This window comes from Megascapheus bottae, chromosome 2 (assembly GCF_031878675.1).
Source record: "Megascapheus bottae isolate mThoBot1 chromosome 2, mThoBot2.hap1, whole genome shotgun sequence".
Classification (NCBI taxonomy): Eukaryota; Metazoa; Chordata; class Mammalia; order Rodentia; family Geomyidae; genus Megascapheus; species Megascapheus bottae.
Window position 1 is genome coordinate 90,163,863 of NC_143510.1, and position 27,752 is coordinate 90,191,614.

The 27,752-nt window shown below is 41.8% G+C and overlaps 1 protein-coding gene across 1 annotated transcript in view; it reads right to left on the minus strand.

Moving 5' to 3' along the window:
- Positions 1-20,142, minus strand: part of Dmc1 (DNA meiotic recombinase 1) — a 33,618-nt gene extending 13,476 nt beyond the window's left edge. The window contains exons 1-8 of the mRNA XM_090328728.1: positions 19,949-20,142; positions 17,794-17,877; positions 16,908-16,952; positions 13,770-13,916; positions 11,747-11,829; positions 7,108-7,160; positions 4,186-4,227; positions 2,574-2,646 (exon numbers count right to left, since the gene is read on the minus strand). Of these exons, the coding sequence (XP_090184854.1) occupies positions 2,574-2,646; positions 4,186-4,227; positions 7,108-7,160; positions 11,747-11,829; positions 13,770-13,916; positions 16,908-16,952; positions 17,794-17,844 (494 nt within the window). The 5' untranslated portion in view covers positions 17,845-17,877; positions 19,949-20,142. The remainder of the gene's footprint in view (positions 1-2,573; positions 2,647-4,185; positions 4,228-7,107; positions 7,161-11,746; positions 11,830-13,769; positions 13,917-16,907; positions 16,953-17,793; positions 17,878-19,948) is intronic.
- Between the last annotated feature and the right edge of the window lie 7,610 nt (positions 20,143-27,752).

Here is a 27,752-nt window from a genome sequence, read left to right on the forward strand (position 1 = left end):
TGGGTTCAATCCCTAGCACAGTGGGTAAAACAAAATCAAGAAAAAGTAACACATTGAGAGATATAGAATGGTAGCATTCCATCGTGACTTCTTTCTGTCTGGATAAAATCCAAGTAACCCAGACAATGGCTACTAATCTACAAGAAAAATTCTTTCCTGAGGATAATCCTTAAACTAGCTGAACTCTAGTCAAGTCCTTCTTGTTGTATGTATCATTCCTCAACTTCAAGGGCTTTTTCACAATCTAATTTTTTTTTTGGTCCCAGTCATAGGACTTGAACTCAGGGCCTGATCACTATCACTGAGTTTTTCTACTCAAGGCTATCACTCTACTATTTTGAGCCACAGCTCCACTGCCAGTTTTTTCTTAGTTTACTGGAGATAAGAGTTTCATGGAATTTCTTGCCCAGGCTGCTTTTTGAATTGTGAGCCCAGATCTCAACTCCTGAGTAGCTAAAATTAGAGGTATGAAGCACCAGTGCCCAGCTCAAATTTCTACTTTCTAATTTCAGTGAGTTTTCTCAGACACCAACTTCAATGGTCTCTCTGTGTAATATTATTATTCTTTTCTTATTTAAACTTTCCCTTTGGGTTCCACTCTAGATGTCTTCCCTACTTTTCTGTGTCTTCAGGTTCCTCATTTAGTTCTCTTTCTAAATAAAGGCATACATACACTGAAATTTTGTTTTCAGTTCTGTTTTAAGTTGTATCTCCCCTTTGGTCAATTCATTGGTATATCTGGCTCTGTTCTTTTTTCCCCAATTCTAGAACTATCTTCATTATGCTCCTTAAATGAGGACACACTAAAAATGATTTCTCAAACTTCTCTTTCCTTTCTCCACCAATATGGTAATTAAGTCTTATCAATTCTCCTCTAATATTCCTTCTCCTTTTCTTTTTATTCCTAGTGCTTACAACTAGATAAAATTTCCATTGCTTAGCCAGTGTCAGTGGCTCACACCTGTAAATTCTAGCTATTCAAAAGGCAGAGGACAGACCTCGAGCTTAGCCTAATGGTAGAGTGCTCCCCTAACATGAACAGAGCACTGGGTTCAATTCCTCAGTACCACATACACACACAAAAAAGCTGGAAGTGGCACTGTGGCTCAAGTGGGAAAGCGTCTAAGCAAAAAGTGTCAGGAGTAAAAAGTGTCTAAAGACAGTGCCCAGGCCCTGAGTTCAAGCCCCAGGACTGACCAAAAAAAACCCAGAATTATAGTTCAAGGCCTGCCTGGGCAAAGAAGTACATAAGACTCCATATTCAAAATATCCAGCAAAAATCTGGACCGCAAGTGTGGCTGAGTGCAAGTGAAACAATAGGACCTGAGTTCAAACTCTAGTATCAATAGAAAAAAAAGTTCCTATAGCTTGTTCCAATTTTTTGTAAAAGTATCCAAGTGAGCCAGGCCCAGTGGCTCACGCCTGTAATCCTAGCTACTCAGGAGGCAGAGAGCTGAGGATCAAGGTTTAAAGCCAGTCCTGGCATGGGACTCATCTCCAAGTAACCTCTAGAAAATGGGAAATGTGGCTTGGCTCAAGGGTAGGGCAGTAGCCTTGAGCACAATGCCCAGGCCAAGTTCAAGGCCCACGACCAAAAAAAAGTATACAAATGACATATCCTCTAGTTTCAAAACCCTTCATTCTAATACCCAAATCAACTTGTAGCCTTTTATTCTGAAATACCTTGAAACTATAATTCTTTGTGAAACCCAAACAGCTTCTGCCCTTTTTCTAAGTCAGAGTGAGCCAATGAACTTGTATCGATAAGCAAAATCATTGGAGAAGACTAAAAGTGAAGATGATAAAATTTCCTCTCATGTATTTGTTCTGTTGGTTCTGTATTAGACCCATTGAAAGTAAAACCTTATTATATAAAAAGTGACTTGAAGCCAGGCACAGTGGCTTACGCCTGTAATCCTAGCTACTGAGGAGTCTGAGATCTGAAGATTGTGGTTCAAAGCCAGCCTGGGCACTAAAGAACATGAGACTCTTATCTCCAATTAATTACTAGAAAATGAAAAGTGGGGCTGTGGCTCCAGGGGTAGGGCAGTAGCCTTAAGCTGAAGAGCTCAGGGACAGCGCCCAGGCCCAGCGTTCAAGCCCCATGACCCACAAAACAACACATTAAAAAAAATAAGTGATTTGAGAAACTGATCAGTAATTGTGTTTCTCTTAGCTGTCCTCACTCTTCATTGCTGCTTTATGGGGTTATTACAAATCTGATGAGTCTCAAATGAATTATTTTTGGCAGTACTGAGGATTGGCCGCACAGGGCCTCATACTTGCTATGCAGGTGCTATACCACCTGAGTTATTCTTCCCGTCAAAATTTTTTGTAGGGGCTGGGAGTTTGGCCTAGTGGCAGAGTGCTTGCCTAGCATACACAAAGACCTGGGTTCAAGTCCTCAGTACCATATACATAGAAAAAAGCCAGAAGTGGTGCTGAGGCTCAAGTGGTAGAGAAAGTCCCATGACAGTGCTCAGGCCCTGAGCTCAGGACTGGCAAAAAAAAAAAATTGTAGTAACATTAGTATATCACACTATGTTAGCATTTCATTTAAATAAAAAGGTTACAAAGTATTTTCTGTATCAATGAAGATAATCTTTCCTCCAGAGTAGCCACCTGCTCCTGGAAGTTGAGCTGTCACTAGGGAACAATTTGAAAACTTAATATTAGTGAATAAACTTCACACAAATGATTACATAAACATGGAAGTTATTATGCTTGTTAAAATTCTTTAGTAAACATAGCAAAGAATTATGATCAGTTAGTTTCTAAATAGCATGCCACATTTTCATTTGATTAATCATCTGATCAATCAGCTGTGAAATAGTAATCTGCCCCAATAGTCTGTGTGTGTGTGTGTGTGTGTTTGTGTGTGTGTTGATCCTGGGGGCTTCAATCTAGGGCCTGGAAGCTGGCCCAGAGCATTTTTGCTCAAAGCTAATGCTCTATCGCTTGAGCCACAGCTCTACTTTGGGCTTTTTTGGTGGTTAAATGGAAATGAGGGTCATGGACTCTCCTAACCAGGCTGGCTTCAATCTGCCATCTTCAGATCTCAGCCTCCTAAAGTAGCCACCTAGCTACATTTAAAGATGTGAGCCACCAATGCCTGTCTTCCTTCTACTTAGGTAAAAGAAATGCAAAGTAGTACCTTTGTGAAAAAGGAGATCTTTGCCCATTTTGCCTTGGAAAGAATTTTATTTTCATCTTCTAGTAGGGCCAGTCTTTAAGCCTTAACAGATTTTAACTCATATATTTGGGCTAGGAACATGGGTTAGTGGTAGAGTGCTTGCCTAGCATGCATGAAGCCCTCAGTACCACATAAAAAGAAAAAGCCAGAAGTAGTGGTGTGGCTCAAGTGGTAGAGTGCTAGCCTTGAGCAAAAGAAGGTCAGTCCAAGACCTCCCCAGGACTGACAAAAAAAGAAAAGATACAAAAAAGATGGAACTGGGACGTCGGCCTGGTGGCATATGTCTGTAATCCTGGCTACTCAGGAAGCTGAGATCTGAGGATCGTGGTTCAAAGCAAGCCCTGGCACTAAAGTCCAGGGATTTCTTATCTACAATTTACCAAGAGAAAACCAGAAGTGGTGCTGTGGCTCAAGGGGTAGGGTGGTAGCCTTGAGCTTAAGAGTCCAAGGATAGCATCCAGGCCCAGAGTTCAAGCCCCATGACCTACAAAAAAAAAAAAAAGATGGAATGGTGATGGAAGAGTGGCAGAGTGGTACAGTGCTTGCCTAACATGCATGAAGCTCTGGGTTTAGGTTTGATTCCTCGGTACCACATACACAGAAAAAGCTGGAAGTGGTGCTGTGGCTCAAGTTGCAGAGCACTAGCCTTGAGAAAGCCCAAGGACAGTGCTCAGGCCCTAAGTTCAAGCCCCAGGACTGACAAAAAAAAAAAAAAGAATGGGATAAATTGAGACTAGATGCCTTTCACCAAAGTACTCATAATTGACTTTACATTTTCATACTTTCAGTCAGGTGTTCATAACATGCAACACATAAAACAGTACCTCAAATATCATATATTCAACTATGACATCTGTACAACCCCAGGCAATTTACATAATTTCTCTGACATATAGTTTACTAGAACATTTGTTCAGTGTTAGGCATATAGCCTAATGCTGAGAAAGTGAAAGCCTGGCCATGACTATTACATAGTTGTCATGTGTCCTTACCACAGAGGGTATGAGACAGTTGAGTTTTTCCAGTGCGAAATTCTGTAAAATATAAAAAAGGTAATCAAAATATGTATAGTTTTTTTTTATTTAAAAAAATGGCCTCAAAATCACTGCTTGCTATTCCAATAGTCAACTCCTACTCCTAAAGAAACTCTTATATTACACATGGATTCTGCATGGAAAAAAATTTTTTTCACAAAACTGTCTTTTAGCTGGGCACCAGTGGCTCCTTCCTGTAATCCTAGCTACTCAGGAGGCTGAGATCTGAGGATCAAAGCCAGCCTGGGGAACTAAATCCCTGAGCCAATTAACCACCAGGAAAGTACAAGTAGCCTCAAGTGGTAGAGTGCTAGCCTTGAGCTGAAGAGCTTAGGGACAGCGCCCAGGCCCCGAGTTCAAGCCTTATGACCAAAAACAAAACCAAAATAAAACAAACCAAAAAAATCCTGCCTTTTAAATGAAAATTAAAAACACTTTTTCCATAGAAAAGCTGACATAAATTAAAGTTTAGGATACTGATCACATGAAGAGCTTCCTGGAGCTCCCCTAGTGATCAGGAATTCTTTTTTTTTCTTCAGTTGTGGGGCTTATTAATTAAGCTCATGGCCTGGGAGCTCAGGGCCAGTGTTTTACCACTCACTTTAATCCTCAGCTCTAATTCTGTTTTTTTCAGTGTTTACTTGGCCATAGTCTTTTTTATTTTTATTTTTTTTTTGCCAGTCCTGGGCTTGAGCTCAGGGCCTGAGCACTGTCCTTGGACTTTCTCAAGGCTAGAGCTCTACCACTTGAGCCTCAGCACCACTTCCGGCTTTTTTCTATGTATGTGGTACCGAGGAATAGAACCCGGGTCTTTGTGCATGCTAGGCAAGCACTCTACTACTAGACTAAACTCCCACCGCCCCCTTGAGCTTCTTCTGCTCAAGGCTAGCACTGTACCACTTGACCCACAGAGGGTCACTTCTGGTTTTTTCTGTTTTTGTGGTACTGAGGAATCAAACCCAGAGCTTCATGCTAGGCAAGTACTTTATACTAAGCCACAGTCCCAGCCCTGGCCAGGATTTTTTTTTTTTTTTTGCAGGTCCTGGAGCTTAAACTCAGGGCCTGAGCACTGTCCTTAGGCTTTCTCAAGGCTAGAGCTCCCTACCACTTGAGCCACAGCACCACTTATAACTTTTTTCTATGTATGTGGTACCAAGAAATCGAACTCATGTCTTTGTGCATGCTAGGCAAGCACTCTACCACTAGGCTAAACTCCTGGCCCATGGCCTGGAATTTTCAAGGAGTAATCTCAAATTGGTTATCAACAGAGGCAAATTTTCTTCATAGTAAAACTGTCCTACCCATAAAATTAGGTCCATTAAAGCCTAAAACCTCCAAACAGCAAATAAACAAGAAGATAAGCCATTAGAGTAAGTCAACAGAAATGATAAAAAGCATGCTTACACGGAGGCTCACGCCTGCTATTCTAACCACTCTGGAGGCTGAGATCTGAGGATCTTGGTTCAAAGCCAGCCTAGGCCCTAAAGACAGTGAGACTCTTATCTCCAATTAATCACTAGAAAAGGGGAAGTGCGCGCTGTGGCTCAAAGGGTAGGGCAGTAGCCTTGAGCTAAGTGCCCAGGCCCAGAGTTCAAGCCCCCCATGACCACACACACACAAAAAAATTAATTTCCCCAAGTCAACAGAATCAATAAAAAGAAATTTAATTCCCTAAAGACTGCAAATACTAAGCAGGGTGCTGGTGGTGGTCCAAGCTTATAATTCTAGCTACTCAGGAGGCTGAGATGTAAGGATAGTGATTCAAAACCAGCCTAGGCAGAAAAGTGTGTGAGGCTCTTATCTCCAATAAACTACTAAGAAAAAGCCAAAGTGGTGCTTTGGCTCATGTAATAAAGCTCTAGCCTTGAGCACAAGGAAGTTCAGGAACATTGCCAGGTGTGGTGGCTCATGCCTGTAATCCTAGCTACTCAGGAGGCTGAGATTTGAGGATCTTGGTTCAAAGCCAGCCTGGGCACTAAAGTCCTTGAGACTTTCACCTCCAATTAAACACTAGAAAACTGGAAGTGGCTCCAGAGGTAGGGCAGTAGCCTTGACCTGAAGTGCTCAGGGACAGCGCCCAAGCCCAGAGTTCAAGTCTGAGAAAACAGAAAAAACAAACAAACAAACAAACCCCAAAACCATATGTTCGGGGCTTGGAGTTTGGCCTAGTGGCAGAGTGCTTGCCTAGCATGCACGAGGACCCGGGTTCAATTCCTCGGTACCACATACATAGAAAAAAGGCAAAAATGGTGCTGAGGCTCAAGTGGTAGAGTTCTAACCTTGAGAAAGTCCAAGGACAGTGCTCAGGCCCTGAGCTCAAGCCCACGACTGGCCAAAAAAAAAACCAAAAACAACCATATGTTCAGGAACAATGCCTAACAGTCCCAGGGCCAGAAAAAAAAAAAGCAAATATTGAAGTATCAAATGTGATGTCTAATTCAACCATGTAGAAAATAATTATATATATGATATAATAAGGAAAAAATCTACTCTATGCTAATAAACTAGACATAAGAACCTCCTCATTTTATTACCTTCTGAAGGAATTAGAGTACTATCTTTATTCACTTCTATACTAATCAGGGATTAGAGGGTGAAAAGTATCAACAAGTACTACTGGTAAATGTTACTATACATTCTCATTGAAGTTCAGAATAACCCTGTATTCTAATAAGTTTGTTTTTTATTTAAATAATTTACTAACATTGATTTTTATATCATATTTCAAATAATGTGTTTAACAAACAAGTATTCAAGACAAGTATTCAAGAAGGGATCTAATAAGTTTTTATCCTAAGTTCCAATGTAGGAACTTGTTTATTATTTCTTGTTTAATTGTAAGTATACAACTTCCTAGAAAAGAATCAAGGTTCTACCTACCTCCAAAGGCTTCTGTAATTGCCATGCTTTCAATTCCACCTCCAAGCAACTTGCTAGAAATAAGTATAAAGCATTAGCAGCAGGATAGACATACCAGATAGAAGAAAGAATTTCCTTTTTTTTTTTTGGTCGGTTAGTTGTGGGACTTGAACTCTGGGCCTGGGTGTTGTCTCTGAGCTCTTCAGCTCAAAGCTACTGTCCTACCCCTGGAGCCACAGCATCGCTTCTGATTTTCTGGTAGTTAATTGGGATCTCAAGGACTTTAGTGCCCAGCCTGGCTTTGAACTGGCATCCTCAGATCCCAGCCTTGAGTAGCTAGGATTAAGCGTGGGCTATCACACCCAGCTAGAATTTCTATGATTTGTATCCTCTCATCAATCTATCTATACAATATGAACAGGAATTCTGGGCAAATAAATCTTGTTCAAATCACAGGTTCTACTCTGTTTGGGAAGCTAGCTCAACAAAGCAACTTACAAGGTCTGTTCTTCTGTTAATCAGTTAAATAAGGTCTTGTGTCCACTATTCTTTTGAGTCAGAATGTATGCTCTTGGGATTTTTGTTGTTCTTATAGTATTGTGGATTAAAACTAGGGCCATGTGCATGGTAGGAAAGCACTCACTCTACCACTGAGCTATAGCCCCATTTCAGTTGTCTTAGTTATTATGCTTTTCAAATTGTGTAGAGACCATCTTTCTTTCCTCCTCTCTTCTTTTTTTTTTTTTTTTTGGTCGATCAGGGGGGACTGGGCACTGTCTCTGAGCACTTTTGCTCAAGGTTAGTGCTCTACCACTTATAGCCACAGTGCCATTTTTGGTTTTTTGGTGATTAATTGTAGCTAAGAGTCTCAGGAACTTTCCTTGCCTTGAACATCAATCCTCAGATAGACTCGTGAGTAGCTAGGATTACAGGGGTGAGCCACCAGCACCTGGTACAATGTTTCTAAAAGTCAACTGACTGGGGCTGGGAGTTTGAAGACCGGGGTTTGATTCCTCAGTACCACATATATAGAAAAAAAGCTGGAAGTAGTGCTGTGGCTCAAGTGGTAGAGCTCTAGCCTTGAAAAAAAGACCAAATAAATAAATAAATAAATATAGGCTACCCACATTGAATAACGATGAGGTAAACAATGAAATAGCGGAAGCAATCAGGGAAATGCAAACCAAAAAGAGCCCGGATCCAGACAATTTCACTGCGAAATTCTACAAGAATTTTAAAGATGAAGTAACACCTATACTCTTGAAACTCACTGAGAAATAGAAGCAAAAGGAGCAATACCAAACTCATTTTATGAAGCTAATATTACATTCATCCTCAAACAAGGAAAGACACAACAAAAAAAGAAAACTACAGACCTCTCTCTCTAATAAACACAGACGCAAAACTCCACAGTAAAATACTAGCCAACAGAATCCAGAAACAAATTTAGAAAATTATACACTACAATCAAGTAGGCTTCATCCCACAGTTGCAAGGCTGGTTTAACATTCACAAATCAATCAATGTAATACATCATATCAATAGAGCTAAGGATAAGAATCATATGATAATTTTTCTGGATGCGGAGAAGGCATTTGACAAAATACAACATCCATTCATGTTGAAAGCACTATGAAAAAATAGGAATAAGAGGCATGATCGTCTACCTGAGTGACCCAATAAGCTCCACTCCCAAACTCCTAGAATTAATAAACCACTTTAGCAAAGTGACAGGATACAAAATTAACCTGCAAAAGTCAGTAGCCTTCTTGTACGCCAATAATACACAAACAGAAGGCCAAATCAAGAAAATGATCCCATTTGCAATAGCTCTCAAAAGAATAAATACTTAGGAATTAACTTAACCAAAGATGTAAAGGAATTATTTAATGAAAACTATAAAAACCTAACAAAAGAAATTAAAGAGGACTCCAGGAAATGGAAAGACATCCCATGCTCATGGGTAGGGAGAACCAATATAGTGAAAATGGCCATACTGCCCAAACTGATATACAAATTCAATGCAACCCCCATCAAAATCCCAAAGACATTCTTTACTGAAATAAAAGATATAATCCAAAGGTTCATATAGAACAAGAAAAGACTTAGAATAGCCACAACAATTCTAGGCAAAAAGAGCAATGCAGGTGGTATTACAATACCAGACTTCAAACTCTACTATAGAGCCATAATAATAAAAACAGCCTAAGGGTAGAGTGCTTGCCTAGCATGCACGAAGACCTGGGTTCGATTCCTCGGTACCACATACATAGAAAAAAGCCAGAAATGTTGCTGAGGCTCAATTGGTAGAGCTCTAGCCTTGAGAAAGTCCAAGGATAGTGCTCAGGCCCTGAGCTCAAGCCCAGGACTGGCCAAAAAAAAAAAAAAAAAAACAGCCTGGTATTGGCACAAAAATGGACCAGAAGATCAAAGGAACAGAATAGAAGATCCAGAAATAGAACCACATTCCTATAGTCAACTTGTATTTGACAAAAGAGCCAAAGATATACAGTGGACCAAACACAGCCTATTCAATTATCGGTGCTGGAAAAACTGGGCAGCCACATGCAGAAAACTAAAAATTGACCCTAGCCTTTCACCATGCACAAGCATTAACTCAAAATGGATCAAAGACTTCAATGTCAGACCGGAAACCTTGAAACTGCTACATGATAAGAGTTGAAGAGACACTGGAACTATAGGCACAGGCAAAAAATTTGTGAACAGAATCCCAGGGTCACAACAGATTGGACAGAGACTCAATAAATGGGACTACCTAAAAATAAAAAGTTTCTGCACAGATAAAAGCATAGCCACTAAAGTAGAGAGACAGCTAACAAATTGGGAAAAGATATTTACCAATAATATATCAGACAAATGCTTAATATTCAGTATCTACAGGGAACTCAAGAAACTAATCCCCCCCAAGTCCAACAAACCATTCACTAAATGGGCAAGAGAACTAAAGAGAGACTTATCAAAAGAAGAGGTTAAAATGACAGAAAAGCATATGAAAAAATGCTTATCATCAATGGTCATAAAGGAAATGCAAATAAAAACAACCCTAAGATACCACCTTACCCCAACAAGAATGGCCAAGATTTTGAACTCAGACAATGACAGATCTGGCGGGGTTGTAGAGAAAAAAAGAACCCTACTGCACTGCTTGTGGGATTGCTAGTTCAGCCACTCTGGAAAGCAGTATGGAGGTTTCTTAAAGAACTAAAAATTGACCTTCTCTATGATCCCGCCATACCATTCCTAAGCATCTATCCTGAACCTCATAACCCAAGATATGATAAGGATAACTGCTCAGCCAAGTTCATCTCTGCACTATTCACAATAGCCAGGCGATGGAAACAATCCAGATGCCCTAATGCAGATGAATGGATACAGAAAATGTAGTGTGTGTGTATACACACACACACACACATATACACACACAATGGAATTTTACATAGCCAAAAGGCAAGATAAAATAATGGCATTTGCAGGGAAGTGGATGAATCTAGAGTGAATCATGTTGAGCGAGACAAGACCAAAGGAACAAAAGGCGCATGTGGCTATTATATCCAAACAGTACAAGAGCGAGGACTCAATATTTGCATACCCAATGCTATGGACATGGTACTGGAAATATAAACACAACTACATAGACATAAAAATCTATGACTCTATAGATATAATGTTTTATTACATAGATTAATATGTATCTATAACATAAAAACCTTCAGCCTAATTTTAATTATGTTCTAAAATCTAAGTCCCAGTGATTGTATACAGAGATTCCCTTCTTGAATACTTGTTTGTTAAACACATCATTTGAAATATGATGGAAAAATCAATATTAATAAATTCTTTAATAAAACAAAAACAAAGAAACAAAAAGTCCAAAGACAGTGCTCAGGCCCTGAGTTCAAGCCCCACAATTGGCAAAAAAAAATAAAGTCAATTGACTATTCAATTTTTTAATATGCTAAGAAGCATATGAAAAGCAAATGCTAGATGCTGGCTGGGATGTGGGGGAAAAGAAATCCTATTTGCACGTCTGGTGGGAATGTAAACCACTTTGGAAGTTGGCTTGGAGGTTCCTCAAAAAACTAATCATAGAACTTCCCTGTAACCCAGCCCCACCACTCTAGGGTATCAAACCAAAACATTACAAGCTAGGATGTGGTAAAGACACATATCCATGTTCATTGCTTCACTATCCACAACTACCAAGTTATGTAAACCGCTCACATGCCCTACTATAGATGAGTAGATTAATAAAATATGTTACATGTATACAATGGGATTTTACCAATCCATTAGGAAGAATTAGATAATGTCAGTTGCATTTGGTGGCTCACTCCTATAATCTTAACTACTCAGGAGGCTGAGTAAAAATAAAATAAAAATAAAGTAAAAGTAAAAATAAATAAAAAAGGATAAAATTATGTCATTTGTAGGTAAAATGTATGGACCTAGAACAAATCATGTTAAGATGAAGTAAGCCAAGCTCAGAGAAACAAACAGTACATTTTTCTCTTATATGCAGAAAAAGCTGGAAATGGTGCTGTGGCTCAAGTAGTAAACCACTAGTCTTGATAAAGCCCAAGGACAGTGCTCAAGTCCTGAGTTCAAGCCCCAGGACTGGCAAAAAATGTGAAATACACACTCGAATTCCTGGCTTCCAGTGGTGATATGGAAAACCATCTTCCTCTTTTCACTATACTCAAATGCAGTTAAGAATCCTGGTTCCTATGGAGAGATAATAAGGACAGGTTTAAAAAGAACATAAAGTGATGGTTGCAATTTCAAATGTTGCCAAAAACTATGTGGTCAATAATCAAGGTCATCTCTTGGTGCCCTGTCTTCAAATGCAATACCAGATCATAGTTAAGAACATACATAACAGCTCTCTCCCATGTAGATTTAAACTATAGCTCTAATACTACACATTATAATGGATAACATATACTTGTATACTCAGTTGTAAGATAAGGGTAAGCTACTTAATCTTACTATACTTGAGCTTTCTATTTTAGGCTTAATGAGTATAGTAATATGTCTATTGATGGGATACCTGTGAAAAATAAATGAGACATTTTTACGGCACAAATACAGTATTTTATTGAAGGAGTCAGTTGATTTGCCTGCTTTTTTGTTTCATGATATTACAGTGCTCTTAACTTGGGAGAGAAGGAACAAGCCCAGGACCACCTTTAGCTAAAGAGATTAGACCCTGGGTGGCAGAAAAGGATGTTTGAATGAAAGGTTTTTCTTTGATAGTGAGATTATTTCCAAAGAGATGAAGACTAATGTCTAAGACCCATAAAGTATTTTTCCAAATCCTGGGAACAACATTTTAGCAGTTGAGGAACTGGCCACTGGGGTGCAGTGCCTCAGTGGGTCCAGAAATTAGAACAACCAGACTGAGTTCTCAGAAGCTCAACAGGGTCCTCTCCAAATTCAGACCCACAATGCCACGTGCAATACTCTTCTGTTTGACTGCTTCTGAAGAAGGAAGTCAAAAGGTTGTTCATAAAGAGGGGTAGACCAGACTAAAAGGTATGAACACAGAAATGGAGAAATACAAAGGAGGTTGGTCTACAAAGAGGGAGCCTTGGTAACTATTGTTTGCATGTTACTATTTATAGAGCTGATATCTCTGGATACCCCCAAAGAAGCCTACTTTTGCCTACCAGCTACATAGGCCACTCACTGTGACCCAACTGGTCACACTGAGGCTTATCTGCCTCAGTGAACATAATCATGGTTTTATTTATTCAAACTATACCAATGTAGATCCGTGCGAGATTTTTGCTAATTCAATACTCTCCTACCAACTGGCTTATACGGGAAGAGTATACCTTATTTTTTTGGTCATATGTAGGGCTTGAACGCTGGGCCGGGGAACTGTCCTTAAGCTCTTCAGCTCAAGACTAGCACTCAACTACTTTGAGCCACAATACCATTTCCAGTTTTCTGGGGATTAATTGGAGATAAGAGTCTCATAGACTTGGACTTTTGTGCCAAAGCTGGCTTTGAACCTTGATCCTCAGATCTCAGCCTCCTGAGTAGCTAGAATTACAGGCCACTATGCTGGGCTTCTGTGGGATTCTTATCCTCAGTTAACCATCAAAAAGCCATTAGTGGCTCAAGTGCTAAAGCACCAGCCTTGGGTAAAAAAAGCTTAGGAACAGACCCCAGGATCAACAAGGAGGAAGAAGCAATAAAGGAAGAAGAGGAGGAACAGGAAGAAGAGCAGAAGGAGAAATAGAAAGCCAAAGTATATGTACTGCATAATACTTTTTACGTATTTATTTTTTTGGTCAGTCATGAGGTTTGAACTCTGGGCCTAGACATTGTCCCTGAGCTCTTCAGCTCAAGGCTAGTGCTCTACCACTTGAGCCACAGTGCCACTTTCCAGAAAGCCAAAGTACAAAGAAGACAAAGTTTTAGAAAAATAATTACCTTAATTAGCATTCTTTTATAAACCCCTTAAAGTTTCATAAAGAGTTGTTGATTTGGAAATGAAGTGATAAAACGTTAGCACAGACGTAACAATGTGATCTACAGAAATTCTGAGTTCCTACAATAGTGGGATAACATTCATAATGTTCATAATGAGATGGATCACAAAGACTCACTAGGAACTTCTTTCTGAGCTAGAATAGTCAAGAATATGTCTTGCTCACAATAAGTTTGTTGGCAGCCTCTTTAATCTTGTCAACTTTGGCTTCTGAGAGCCCTTTGATGTTGCAAAGGGCTCTTCTTGTTGTCATTTGTATCCCTTTGACGGTGCAGATTCCTACTGACTTTAATTTCTTAATGTCAGCTACATTCTGTAAAATAAGGACGCAGAGATTGATTAAAAGCCAGTCTAAGAACTCTCATACTTTGTCATGTGCTTTCCTGTCCATCCTTCCATCATAATGCTAGTTTTATACAGGCAACCAGGTGGAACCCACCCACCACATAGACAAATGTTCTGAAAATATCTGAGAACATACTCAGCAGGCTGCCAAATGTTCTGGCTGTGCCCTGATTTCCTAAGAATGTTAGTGAGACCATAGCAATGTAACAAGGGACTCAAAAGAAAAGTCTGTTGGTGGAAAAACTAACAAGTTTAGCACACATTCACCCCCTCAGTTCAGCTCCTTCCTTCTATAGAGCTTCATTACCAATATGTTCCTCTACATTTTTTGAAGTTTTTTTTTCACTCCCTTCTGCCTCTGGAGAATGCAAAATAAAAATAACTACATCACCAAAAGACTGGGAGTTTCTCCTGCTTCTTCTTTTTTTTTTTTTTGCCAGTCCTGGGCTTGAGCTCAGGACCTGAGCACTGTCCTTGGACTTTCTCAAGGCTAGAGCTCTACCACTTGAGCCTCAGCACCACTTCCAGCTTTTTTCTATGTATGTGGTACCACGGAATCAAATCCAGGTCTTCGTGCATGTGAGGCAAGCACTCTACCACCAGGCCAAACTCCCAGCTCCTGCTTCTGTTTTCTAAAGTCAGTGCAAAGAGATTAAATATGAACTTCAAAAGATAACACAGGGGGCCAGGAGTTTGGCCTAGTGGTTAAAGTGCTTGCCTAGCATGCATGAAGACCCGGGTTCGATTCCTTGGTACCACATACATAGAAAAAAGCCAGAAATGGTGCTGAGGCTCAAGTGGTAGAGCTCTAGCCTTGAGAAAGTCCAAGGATAGTGCTCAGGCCCTGAGCTCAAGCCCAGGACTGGCAAAAAAAAAAAAAAGATAACACAGGCCAAGTTCAGATGACTCATTCCTATAATCCTAGCTATTCAGAAGGCTGAGATCTAAGGATCACAGTTCAAAGCCAGCCCTCCAGTCACAAAAGTTCATGAGACTCTTAGTGCTGTGGCTCAAAGTGGTAGAGTGCTGGCCTTGAGCTGAGGAGCTCAGGGATGGTGCCTAAGCCCAGAGTTCAAGTCCCAGAACTAGCCAAAAAAAAAAAAAAAAGATAGCATAGGTAGAGTTTTAATATACATGATAGGTATTGAAATCCATCTAGTCTGTTTTTGTTTTTTGTTTTTTTTTGCCAGTCCTGGGCTTAAGCTCAGGGCCTGAGCACTGTCCTTGGACTTTTCTCAAGGCTAGAGCTCTACCACTTGAGCCTCAGCACCACTTCTGGCTTTTTCTAAGTATGTGGTACCAAGGAATCGAACCCGGGTCTTCATGCATGCTAGGCAAGCACTTTAACCACTAGGCCACACTCCCGGCCCATCTAGTCTATTTTTTAAAATTAGTGTTTCTGCCATCATTTGTTTCCATTACAAACAAAATTAAGTTTTCTTTTTTATTTGTTGGTCATGGGGCTTGGACTTTGGGCCTGGGCACTGTCCCTGAGCTCTTCAGCTCAAGGCTACCACCCTACCCTTTGAGCCATAGTGCCACTAGTGGTTTTCTAGTGGTTAATTGGAAATAAGAGTTTCATGGTCTTAAAAAAAAAAAAAAAAAAAAAAAAAAGAGTTTCATGGTCTTTAGTGCCGTGCTGGCTTTGAACTGTGATCCTCAGATCTCAGCCTCCTGAATAGCTAGGATTATAGGCATGAGCCACCATGCCAGACCAAAACTAGTTTTCTGTTAAAAGGAACCATTATCTGTCCATTAATGTTATAGCTGATAGCTCTAGCAAGAGTTCTGAACTTCCAATTTAATCAGTTTTTCTCTATCAGGACTATTTTGAACCTGAGGCCCTTGACAGTTTTCAGAAACAGTTTTGGGGACCAGGAGTTTGGCCTAGTGATAGAGTGCTTGCCTAACATGCACAAAGACCCAGGTTCAATTCCTTGGTACTACACACATAGAAAAAAGTGGTACTATGACTCAGCTGGTAGAGCTCTAGCCTTGAGAAAGCTCAAGGACTATGCTCAGGTCCTGAGTTCAAGCCCCATGACTGGCAAAAAAAGAAACATTTGTTTGTTACGCTGAAAGGGTGCTACTGTTATGTAGTAAGTGAGGAGAGGCAGGTATATGGACTCAGTTTGACATGATTCTAGCCATCTTAAGCTGTAACTGCCATGACTGCCTCAGAGTGACACTAGTTGTTTTTCTATTATAGTTTCCCAGTACAGTATAAAGATCAAAATGTTAGAATGGTATATGGAACTTCATGAGTAGACCTTGGAATAGGCCTGACTCTTTGGTATCAGCTTAAAGTAAACTAATACATTCTGAGTTGAATGAAAACATCTGTCTTAATCAATACTATGACTCAAAAATCTTGGTAATGCTGCTGTACAGAGCCACCCTCTGTCATTAAGTCTCCCTACTAGATTATATTCTGTGCTGACTAGACCTAAGCCAAGCAGTGTCTCATGCCTAATACTAGCTACTCAGGAGGCAGAGATTGAGAAGATCAAGATTTGAGGCCAGCCGAGGCAAAATATTTGCATGATACCATTTGAAATACAAAGTTATGCTGGCGGCATGTGCTTGTCTCTCCCACTATGTATGAAATATAAATAGGAGGACTGAAGTATATACACACACACACACGCGTGCGCGCGCGTGAGAACACTATTTTAAAACTAATTAAAAGCTAAAAGGGCTCAAGTGTGACTGAAGTGATAAAGCACCTGCCTGACAAGCACAAGGTCCTGAGTTTAGACCCTAGTATTGAAAAAACAACAACAAAAGACTGGTTCTTGCTGCCTTTTTTCTTTCTCAATGCACATATTCTCTCACATATTGGAACCAACTGCAATACAGAGGCTAAACCTGCCACACCAAAGATTTACCCAGTTCCAAATGCCAGTAAGACTAATGCTGAGAAACTTAGGAGTTGAATAATTTAAGTTGAAATACTTACAATTCCATGTTTCTGTAATAGGTCAATGTCTTGAAACAAAGAGTCCTAAATGAAATGTGATAGAATACAATAAGTTTTTATTCATATCCAAATATTTCACATTTTTAAGAGTTAATTCAATACTGAGTCACTTCAAAATACTTCTAATTCTACTTGTGTAGGCAGTCTACGGTGGGAGCACTCATTTTTTTAAAATGCATTGGTACATATTTAAGAAACATGAACATTATAAGTTTGGTTAGCCAATTCTTTTTTTATTATTTTTGGTGGGTCATGGGACTTGAACTGGGCCTGGGCACTGTCCTTGAGCTCTTCAGCTCAAAGCTACTGCTCTACCCTTAAGGCAAGCCCCACTTCCCGTTTTCTAGAGGTGTTTTATAGAGGTTAACTGGTGGTAAGAGTCTCAGGTCCTTTTGTGCCTGGGGTGGCTTTGAATCTTGATCCTCAGATCCCAGCCTCCTGAGTAGCTAGGATTGCAGGTGTGAACCACCGCCCAGCTGGTTAGCCAATTCTTTGTGCCATCACTTCCTAACATGTTTAAAACTTTACCCAAAGCAGTGGAACAACATTTGATCTATTTGAAATGTTTTCTCAAGCTTATTCCTCTCTATCTTTTTATCTTCTTTTTCTAAGGCTGCAATGTATCAGGGTACAGAGGTACCAGTATGGTCATACTACCAGTTCTACCCCTGCCTCACAAAAACAAAACAGGAACAATAATCACTTTAAATTACTTGCTAAGTAGCTAATCTTAAAACTCTTTGCCAATTTGCTACATATTTATAATATATAACTATGTCTACCTTAAGTTTCTAAAATAACAGATAAAGGAATTTGATTTTTATGAAATGACTGTCTCCATATCACACAGACTTTGTAGTCATACCTCTTCATCCTGGAATCCTGATTCTTCCTGTACAACTTGATCCTCCTTCATGTTGAAAGGGGAGCAGCAGAAAAATAACCAATTCTAGGAAAATAAGAAACATTATTTAAGAATTAGTTAATAGTGGGGCCAGGAGTTTGGCCTAGTGGTAGAGTGCTTGCCTAACATGCATGAAGGCCCGGGCTCAATTCCTCAGTACCACATAAATAGAAAAAAAAAAAGCCAGAAGTGGTGCTGTGGCTCAAGTGGTAGAGTTCTAGCCTTGAGAAAGCCCAAGGACAGTGCTCAGACCCTGAGCTCAAGGCCCAGGACTGGGAAAAAAAAAAAAGAATTAGTCAATAGTTCATATAAGAAAAATATTGTTGCTAAGATGCCTCTGATTTCATTTCAGTCACCAACAATCAGGAATGAAGAATATTAAGTATTTGGAAGGGGTTTGATAACATGTCTTAGTGATAGAGTGCTTGCATAGAATACATACTTCGAAGCCCTGGGTTAGGTTCTTCAGTACCACATAAATAGAAAAAGCTGGAAGTGGTGCTATGGTTCAAGTGGTAGAGTGCTATCCTTGAGTAAATGTAGCTCAGGGACAGTGCCCATGCCCTGAGTTCAAGCCTAGGCAAAACAAAAAACCAGAAAACATCTTTTGGAAGCATTGATCTGGTCTACCTTTTTGGCTAGACCTGTGGTGTTACAGGGATCAGGATGGACAACTTTCTTTTCTCTTTCCTCAACGCTGATGATCTATATACTATGATTTCCTTTTGCACACTTAATCACAACTATGGAAATAATTTTATAGTTTCCTGGGAAACAATCAAGGTCATATTTAACAATATCCTAAAACACTGACATTGTGTCATTTTTCCCTGTATCCTTTCCTGGTACCTCAAACAGTATAACCACAAAAAGATCTTTCTTATATACAATGCATTTCCTCTTGCTGTAAATGGGAACTGTAGTAACCCGTTTCTTTAAAAATATTGGTTATTGGGCACCAGTGGCTCACATCTATAATCCTAGCTACTTAGGAGGCTGAGATCTGAGGATTGCAGTTCAAAGCCAGCCTGAGCACAAAAGCCTGTAAGGCTCTTCTTTTGCTCATCTTTTGGGTCTGGAATTCAGGGCATGTTCCTGGGTTCAATCCCCAATACCAAAAAAGAAAAAAAGAGAAGAACTCAGGGAAGTGGCACTAGCGCTTGAACTCAGCCCCTGAGCACTGTCATTGGGCTTTCTCAAGGCTAGAGCTCTACCACTTGAGCCACAGCATCGATTCCAGCTTTCTCTGTGCATGGGATACTGAGGAATTGAACCCAGGGTTTCATGCATGCTAGGCAAGCACTCCACGACAAGGCCACACTCCTGGCCCCATGGCTCCTGGCCTCTCCATGAGACTCTTATCTCCAATTAGCCACCAGGAAACCGAAGTGGCCGCTGTGGCTCAACCTGATGAGTGGTAGCTTGAGCTCTTCAGCTCAAGGACAGCACCCAGGCCTTACAATTAAAGCCCCACGACTGATCAAAAAAAAAACCCAAAAGATGAGCTCTGCTGATCACAATTTCAGGCAGGAATGTAGTGAGGCTTCTACAAGCAATTACACACCAAATAGCCGAAGTTCAATAGAATAGCACCAGCCTTGTGCACAAAAGCTCAGGGATACCTACACAGGCTGAGTTAAAGCCCCAGGACTGGCACATTGTAAAAATATGGAGAAGACTCCAGATTTAAAGGATGGCCAGGAGATTGGCCTAGTGGTAGAGTGCTCGCCTAGCATGCACGATTTCTCGGCACCACATACATAGAAAAAAGCCGGAAGTAGTGTGCTGAGGCTCAAGTGGTAGAGCTCTAGCCTTGAGAAAGTCCAAGGACAGTGCTCAGGCCCTGAGCTCAAGGCCCAGGACTGAAAACACACACACACACACACACACACACACACACACAAAAAAAAAAAAACAACAACAAGCTGCGATGAACAGGCCTTAACAGGGCCTTTGTTTCACTTCTGTGAAATTTTCCTTTGTTTCAAATCAAGCACGAAGGCATGAATCGCGCTCGAGGGGAGGAAATCGCTACAGCTGGGGCGGGGGAGGAGAAGGGAGCAACAGAAACGCCTTTGAATGGAACCTTCTAGAACCCCGTCCCTCCACTGTCTACCCCAAGCTCCACAGGCTGCTTCCGGAAACGGCGCCCACTTCTTCGCCCCGTGGTAATAAAACATCCAGGTCCCCATTTTCCCCCGAGTGTTCTACCCAGGGGACCACGCAGACGCCTGGGGCTCGGGAAGCCACGGCGGCGGTCAACGCCTCGGTCTGACGCGCCCCGGCCGCCCTCGGGTCGCACTCCATTTGAACGAGGCTAGGACCCCGCGGGCCACGGCTCGTGGGGTGGGGGAGGACTGACTGCCGCGCCCGACCCCCAATCGCGGGGGGTGGGGGGCGCGCCCCGGAGCTCCCCTCGGCTTCCTCACACAACTCGACTTCCCTTCCGCCTCTCCGGACCCTCGCGCCCGGCCTCCCCTCGGGGTCTTGAAGGCCAATCTCTTACAACCCCACTCGAGATTCCACCGTTGGCCCAGAATTCCAACCCCGAACGCGGCGCGTGGCGACCAGCGCGTCGACGAAGGACGGTTTGGCGCCAACCCCGTGAGCTAGGAGCGCTGGGGCACCGTGGGGGCGTGGCGGGCGCCGTGCGTGCGCAGAGGGGGCGGGGCGAGCGCGGAGGGGCGGGGCGAGCGCGGAGGGGCGGGGCGAGCGCGGAGGGGGCGGGGCTCGTAGCTGAACTCTAGGAAGCTAGAGGAGGAGCCTGGTGTGCAGTGGAGCTGTGTAACAAGGAGGCTGGGAGGGACCCTGGAATGAGGGAAAGTCGCTGTAGAGGATGGGCCCAGTCTTGGTGCTACAGGAGAGAGGCACAGGTGCTGAAACCCAAGAGAGGCCCCAAAGGCCGGGTTCGGAGGTGGTCACAGGGACCCAGAAAGGAATGCTGAACCTCAGTGTTTCCTGGCCTTGGCCAGCAAGATGAATAGAAGACCCCAGTGAGGAGGTCAAATGCGAGGGCTTTTTCCTTTGCCCAAGACATTTCTCGCTTTGAGCTATCTATAACAGATTTTATACCTCAAAGTTCCCCGTTTTCTTCAGACTCTCCCTATTTGCCAGACTGTTTTCTATGATTGTATTACCCAAGGGCCATTCATGATGGAGACTCAGTTTTTCCTCCTTTTAGTGAGTAGTTTTAAATAGACTACAAAAGCTAAACATATTTTGGTGCCGTTTTAAATAGAAATTTGTGGGCTGGTTGTGCTAGCAAGGCCATCTCTTTCAGCTTCACCCTTGTCCCCTGAAATGGAGACACATTTGTTTAAGACAGTTGGGAAACCTTTGGAGGAGCATCTGTGAGGGTTGGAGGCTGCCATATATCTTGGATGAATATTTGTGCAAACAGTTCTCTTGGTTCAAAGTACAAAGCAACTTTATTTTTTCCTTTCTGGATCATTTTGCTGGAATTGAAAAAAAAAATTCCCACAATTGAGCAGCTGGTGTTTTGGAGGCATCTCTCTTCTCCCAAGGGGATTGTTTAAAGAGACCACAAATAATTGTCATAGTTCTTCAAAATTATTTTCCAGAAACATAGCCTGGCCTCCTTGTTAAATGGAAATTAATGTCCATTTGGGGCCGGAGCCCTCATCTAAAATAATTATAGTAACTTTTGAACGACTTGTTAGATGAAGAACTGCAAAGAGTACAACAAACCCATTTAGGGAAATGTAACATATGTAGTTTGCTGTAGTGACAGCTGGGAAAGAAAAATGTTCATAATATTTGAGAGTTGTGTGCAATACACGTAGAAAAAGAAACTGAAATGAGGTTGTTAATGACAAATTCATGAAGTGAGGATAAAAATTTTGCTGGGATATCATATTGATGGTTATATACAATGTGTGTGTGGGGGGGGGTTGTATGCTGGTACTGGCTCTTGTACTCAGGGCCTGGGTGCTATCCCTTTTTAGCTCAAGGCTTGGCACACTACAGGAGCCACAGATCCACTTTCACCTTTTTGTTTGTTAATTGGAGATAAGAATCTCATGGACTTTTTGTTCAGGCTGGCTTTGACTCAGGATCTTGGTCTCCCATGTAGCTAGGATTATGCCCAGCTAAATCCTAAAACTTTTTTTTAGTTTTTATTATTTTGGTCAGTAGTGGAGTTTGAACTTGGCACTAGGGTGCTATCCCTGAGCTCTTTTGCTCAAAGCTGGCACTCTACTATTTTGAACTACAGCACCACTTCCAGTTTTCTGGCAGTTAATTGGAGATGAATCTCACTGACTTTCCTATTCCTGCATGGCTCTAAACCTTGATCAGATCTCAGCCTCCTGAGTAACGAGGATTACAAGTGTAAGCCACCAGCACCTGAATTACAAATATTTTAAGGACAAGGAGTCTGGCCTAGTGGTAGAGTGCTTGCCTAGCATGTACTAAAATCCGGGTTTGATTCCTCAGTACCATATACATAGAAAAGCTGGGAGTGGGCCAGAAGTTTGGCCTAGTCGTAGAGTGCTTGCCAAGCATGCATGAAGCCCTGGGTTTGATTCTTGGTACCACATGCATAGAAAAAGCCAGAAGTGGTGCTGTGGTTTAAGTGGCAGAACGCTAGCCTTGAGCAAAATAAACTCCAAGGACTGTGTCCAGGCCCTAAATTCAAGCCCCAGGACTGAAAAAGAAAGAAAAGAAAAGCTGGGAGTGGTGGTGTGGCTCTAGTGGTAGAGATCTGGCCTCGAGAAAGCCCAAGGACAGTACTCAAGCCCTGAGTTCAAGCCCCTCGTACTGGCAAAAAACATACTTTAAGCACCAACCAACCCTGGAGAATTTAACACTGTGCACTTGAAGACCAAATCAGGACAAAAAATTACTGTTTTTCATTATCCTACAAAGAAGTCTGAATATGGAGAAGGTAGAAAATGATGAGTGCATTGAACAGTGCTGGAGTGACATGGGAGCCATATGGAAGAAAAGTAAATTGATCCACTACTTCACATTTTATACCAAAATAGGGATCAAAAAATTAAACCCAAAGAAGAATAGTCCTAGTAGAAAATATGAAACAATTTACAATTTATTATTTTGTAAGAAAATTCTTGTGTGTATTTGTGGGGGAGGTAAGTTTTGAACTCAGGGTCTCATACCTGTTAGGCACTGGAACACTGAACCAGACCTCTAGCCCCCCCCCCAAAAATGTTCAGTACTACTTAAAACTTGGAACCCATATGAGACTATAATTTAAAAAATCCCAAGCCGGGTGCCAGTAGCTCATGCTTATAATACTAGCTACTCAGGAGGCTATGATCTGAGGATCGTGGTGCAAAGCCAGCCTGGGCATAAAAGTCCATGAGACTCTTATCTTCAATTAACCACCAGAAAACCAGAAGAGATGCTGTGGATCAAGTATTAGAGCACTAGCCTTGAACTGAAGAGTTCAGGGACAATGCCCAGGCCCAGAGTTCAAGCCCCACTACTGACTAGAAACTCCCACATAGTAAAATGATATTTCCTATCCAAGATACAGAGCATGACACATAGTAACTAGATAATATAACCTGCCCATTTAAGAAAATCCTTCGGAAAGTCAATTATTTCCCCATAAAAATGGGAAATGGAAATTTTAACACTCTAAGAAATAAACCAGGCTTGTAGAATTGCCATTAAGACTTTGCAGAATTTTAAAACATTACACTTTACTGCCACTCTGTGGACAACAAGCTTATAGCCAAATAGAGGCACATGGACAGAGGGTAGTGGGCTTCCTCAAACTTCTGAGGATATATACATTCATGGGGTATCTGGACCTTACACTTGAGAAATATTTAGCTAGATAAACTAAAACTTATAATTTCATTGGAACCCAGTGGTTCACACCGGTCCACCAGAAAACCAGAAGTGGTACTGTGGCTCAAGGGGTAGGGCAGTGGCCTTCAGCTGAAAAGCTCAGGGACAACGCCCAGTCCCAGAGATCAAGTCCCACAACTGACCCCCCCCCCAAAAAAAAAACAAACATAAGTGGAGCCTCGACTTAAGTGGTAATGTGCTAGACTTGAGAGGGGGAGGGTGCAGCTAAGCTACCATGCAAGACCCTGCATTCAATCTCCAGTACCAAAAAAAAAAAAAAAAAGAAAAAAAAAATTCAGTGGGCTTTTTCTATGTATATGGTACCCAGGAACTGAACCCAGGTCTTAGTGCATGCTAGGCAAGCACTCTATCACTAGGCCAAACTTCTGGTCTCTACATGGGCAATTATAAGTGTTCCTGCTCCTCTCCCCTGAATGATAATTGTCCATGAATAATCTTGCCTTTGTACATAGTGTGGGCTTTATGAATGAACACCAAATTTTGGATAGGAGACTGTGTGAGCTGCTCTGGAAAGAGATTTTATATTTTCCCCAGAGTTATTCACATTCTAAAATTAATAAAACACTTTCTCTGGGAGACTCTTGCTTATATTTGAGGGGTTATGAAGACCTGGGTACTCTCTTCACTGCCCTCCATATAGGAAATTCATTTACTTTAGAGAGTAAAGTTCTGTATGTGTGTGTGTCTGTATCTGTCTTTCTCTCTCGTGTGCTACCCCACCACACCCTGCTATGCAGAGGAGGGCAAATAGATTTACTATCCTATCTAAACCAGAGTCTCATGTTTTGAGGGTTATTTTCCTGTGGTAGGCTGTATGTACACAGGTGACCAGTTGGCTGTCAGCTTGTGAGGAAATGGGGTGTGGGAAGCCATTGGCAAGAAGCTCTGTTAGTAATTACACTGTTACAGAAGGTAAGTTTTATATATCCCTCTAATCAGCAATTAGTAGCAGCAGGGCACTGGTAGCTCATGCCTGTAATCCCAGCTACTCAGGAGGATGAAATCTGAGGATCACAGCTCAAAGCCAGCCTAGCAGGAAAGTCTGTAAGATTCATTTCCAATTAACCAGCAAAAAGCTAGAAGTGGAGCCAGGGCTTAAGTAGTAGAGTGTCAGCCTTGAGAGAAAAAGGTTAGGAAGAGGGCTCAGGTCTGAAGAGCAAGTCCCAGAATGAGCACATGTGCACATGCACACACACACGCATGGACGCATACACACACACACACACACACACACACACACACAAAGAAAGAAAGCAAAATAAAATATACAAAAAAACTACTAGTAGATTTCAGATAGTGAAAACTATATTTTCCATTCTTCCTAAAATGTCCCTGGTATTCATAAACTGCTTTGTTGAATGGCAACTCTTTTGTATAACTACTTAAATATAATAAGCATTTTTCCATATATTTTTATTGTAATTAGTAGAAGGGTTACATTATATTCACCAGATAGAAGGTACATTAATTCACATACATTGATACCCTTTCTCATGTCTTGGTATAATAAGCATTTTTAAAGTCCCAGGAAGAAGCTTCTTCATAATCATAATGACATGAGTCATGTGTCATTCTGCTGCTTCCTTGGCACTCATGAATAGTCCCGTCAATAAGCATGCAGCTCATTTCCATAGATATTGGCAAGAACATACTGTGGTCCCGCCCCTACCTTCTACCATCCCTTTACTTGCCATCTGTCACTCAAAGCTGAAAGGGACAACAGATTCTATTCACATAGCAGTATCTACAGGAAAACTGTGAGCCAAACAGTTTTTTTTTTAAATTAATGTTCAACTTACTAAACTAGTAACCTCTTAAAATTCAGTTTCCTATCAGGCACTGGTGGCTCCTGCCTGTAATCCTAGCTATTCAGGAGGCTGAGATCTGAGGATTGCAGTTCAAATCTAGCCCAGGTAGGAAAATCCAAGAGACTCGTCTCTCCAGTTAACTACCTGAAAACTGGAAGTGGAGCTATGGCTTAAATGGTAGATGCTAGCCTTCAGCAAAAGAGGTCAAGACCAACAAGAAGAAAACAAAACACAAAAATCCTTCTAATTCCAAATTGGAGTTAACAATTAAAATGTGTAGTTATGCTGCATGAGCATGGTGGGTTCTTGTTTTCTGGCAGTATAGAAATAGAACAAGGAACAGAACGGTGAGCAACTGTAAAGACATTTCACAAAGCAAAGGCCACTCAGGAGAGTGAGCAATGGGATCTAGAAACCAGTTGTCCCTGAGACCTGCTGTTTTGTATTATGTCCCCCACTTCAGTTTGTCAGATGGGACTGGTTTTACTGAAACATACAAGACCCTCTTCTGATTGGTAGCCACAGGCTAGTGGCTTATAGGAGGGCCTCAGTTATATAGCAGGACCCAAGACCCTCCTCCCCTGAGTGGCGGCCACACATTGGGTATGTAGGGAAAGCTTCCCTGAACTTCCTTTGAAATCTAGCCTTTGGCTATAGTCCCAGCTATTCAGAAGGTAGGGTCAGCAGAATCATAGACAGAGAGGGTTAAAGCAAAGGCAGCTCAAAGACTATCTTTTTGTGTTTGTTTTGTCAGTCATGGGGTTGTACTTTGGGCCTGGGTGCGGCGCCCGGCACCCCTGACCAGCAGGGAAGAATGGACACCACCCGAGGATCCTTCTCGGATCACGCTTTTAATGAAGAGCAACTCGTTTAAAGGGAAAGCTGAAGCGGAGGGGCGAGGGGTAGGGAAATGCAGCTGCTTATAAACAATCAAAGAACGCGGGACTTTTTCCATTGGCTGCTGTGTTGCTAGGATCATTTTAAAACTCAGGATTGGTCAGGCCTCTGACGTCATACGCGCAGACTCAGCGGAGCGAGCAAAGGCTCTGCACTCACACACCAACTAAGGGGAACTAAGAAATTTGTATACAATGAGCGAGGCAGGGGACAGGCGCCGTCTTGTCGGCCACTCTGGCTCCCCACATCTCCCCCTTTCTGTTTTAACGCAGCAGGCCAACATACCTGTTGTGAAGAGAGTAGAGGTGCTGTCCTCCAAAGTAAAACTTGAGGTCCTACTCTAGAGGAGTGACCCAGGCGGCCAACCCTGGATCCCTCCCCTCCAGGTCCTCTTTTCCCTTTGTGGAGATGGGCTAGGGGCGCAGACCCATATGCTGACGCACATGCTCTCCCTGACCTGTTAGGGTCAGGAGTGGTACTTTGTCCATCATTTCACAACTCTTGGCTGCCTATACTCCTATTCCTCGTGCAATAGACTAAGGTCTCGAGGGTGCAAAGGCAGTACAGGGCACTTTTAGTTGGCCTTTAAAGCTGCAAGCCAAATTTTGGGGGAGTGTCCCTGCTCCAAGGCAGTGAGTGCATGAACAAGCATTGCTCTCTCTCTCTTATTGCGAGACCTCATTTGACAGAGCAACCAAAGGCTAAAGACACAAAACCCAAAACAAACTGCAACAAACATTCACAGGAACTGGAACAAATGTAGGCAACGGCTCCAGCATTGACTCAATTTACACTCTATGGCAGAACAATTTAAAATAATCAGAGCGACCCAATTTTTGAGAAACCAGCCTAACACAGAAGGACAGATTTTTTTGACAGGGTAAGGCATAGGGAACCTTGCAGTCCTAGGGAAGTTGCAAGGAAGAATTGGTGGCACAAAGGGGAAAATGGAAGAAGCATTAGTCACAGGCATTGGTAATGAAAAGGTCTTCATCACTGCCCACATCGTCTTTTCCTTGTTGCTTTTTCCCTTCTGTCTCTTCATCCAAAGTCGTGGCAGCAGAAGAATTATTAACAGGGTTGTTCCCAGGATTTTGTTTCGCATCATCCTCTTTAGGCATTTGATTTTCCTCCAATATCCTTACGAGGCGCTGCGGCACCCAATGGGGGGATTCCTGTCCCTGTGGAAAAACACAAACAGCTCCCCTGGATCTCTGAATTACAGGATCCGGTCCATACCATTTGTTATCGATAACATTTTTCCACATTACTTTTTGTGTGGGTGGTATTGCCATTTTTCCAGCATGCCGATCAGCAGCTGATTGTCCATTGTCATCCACTGTTACATAATTTAAG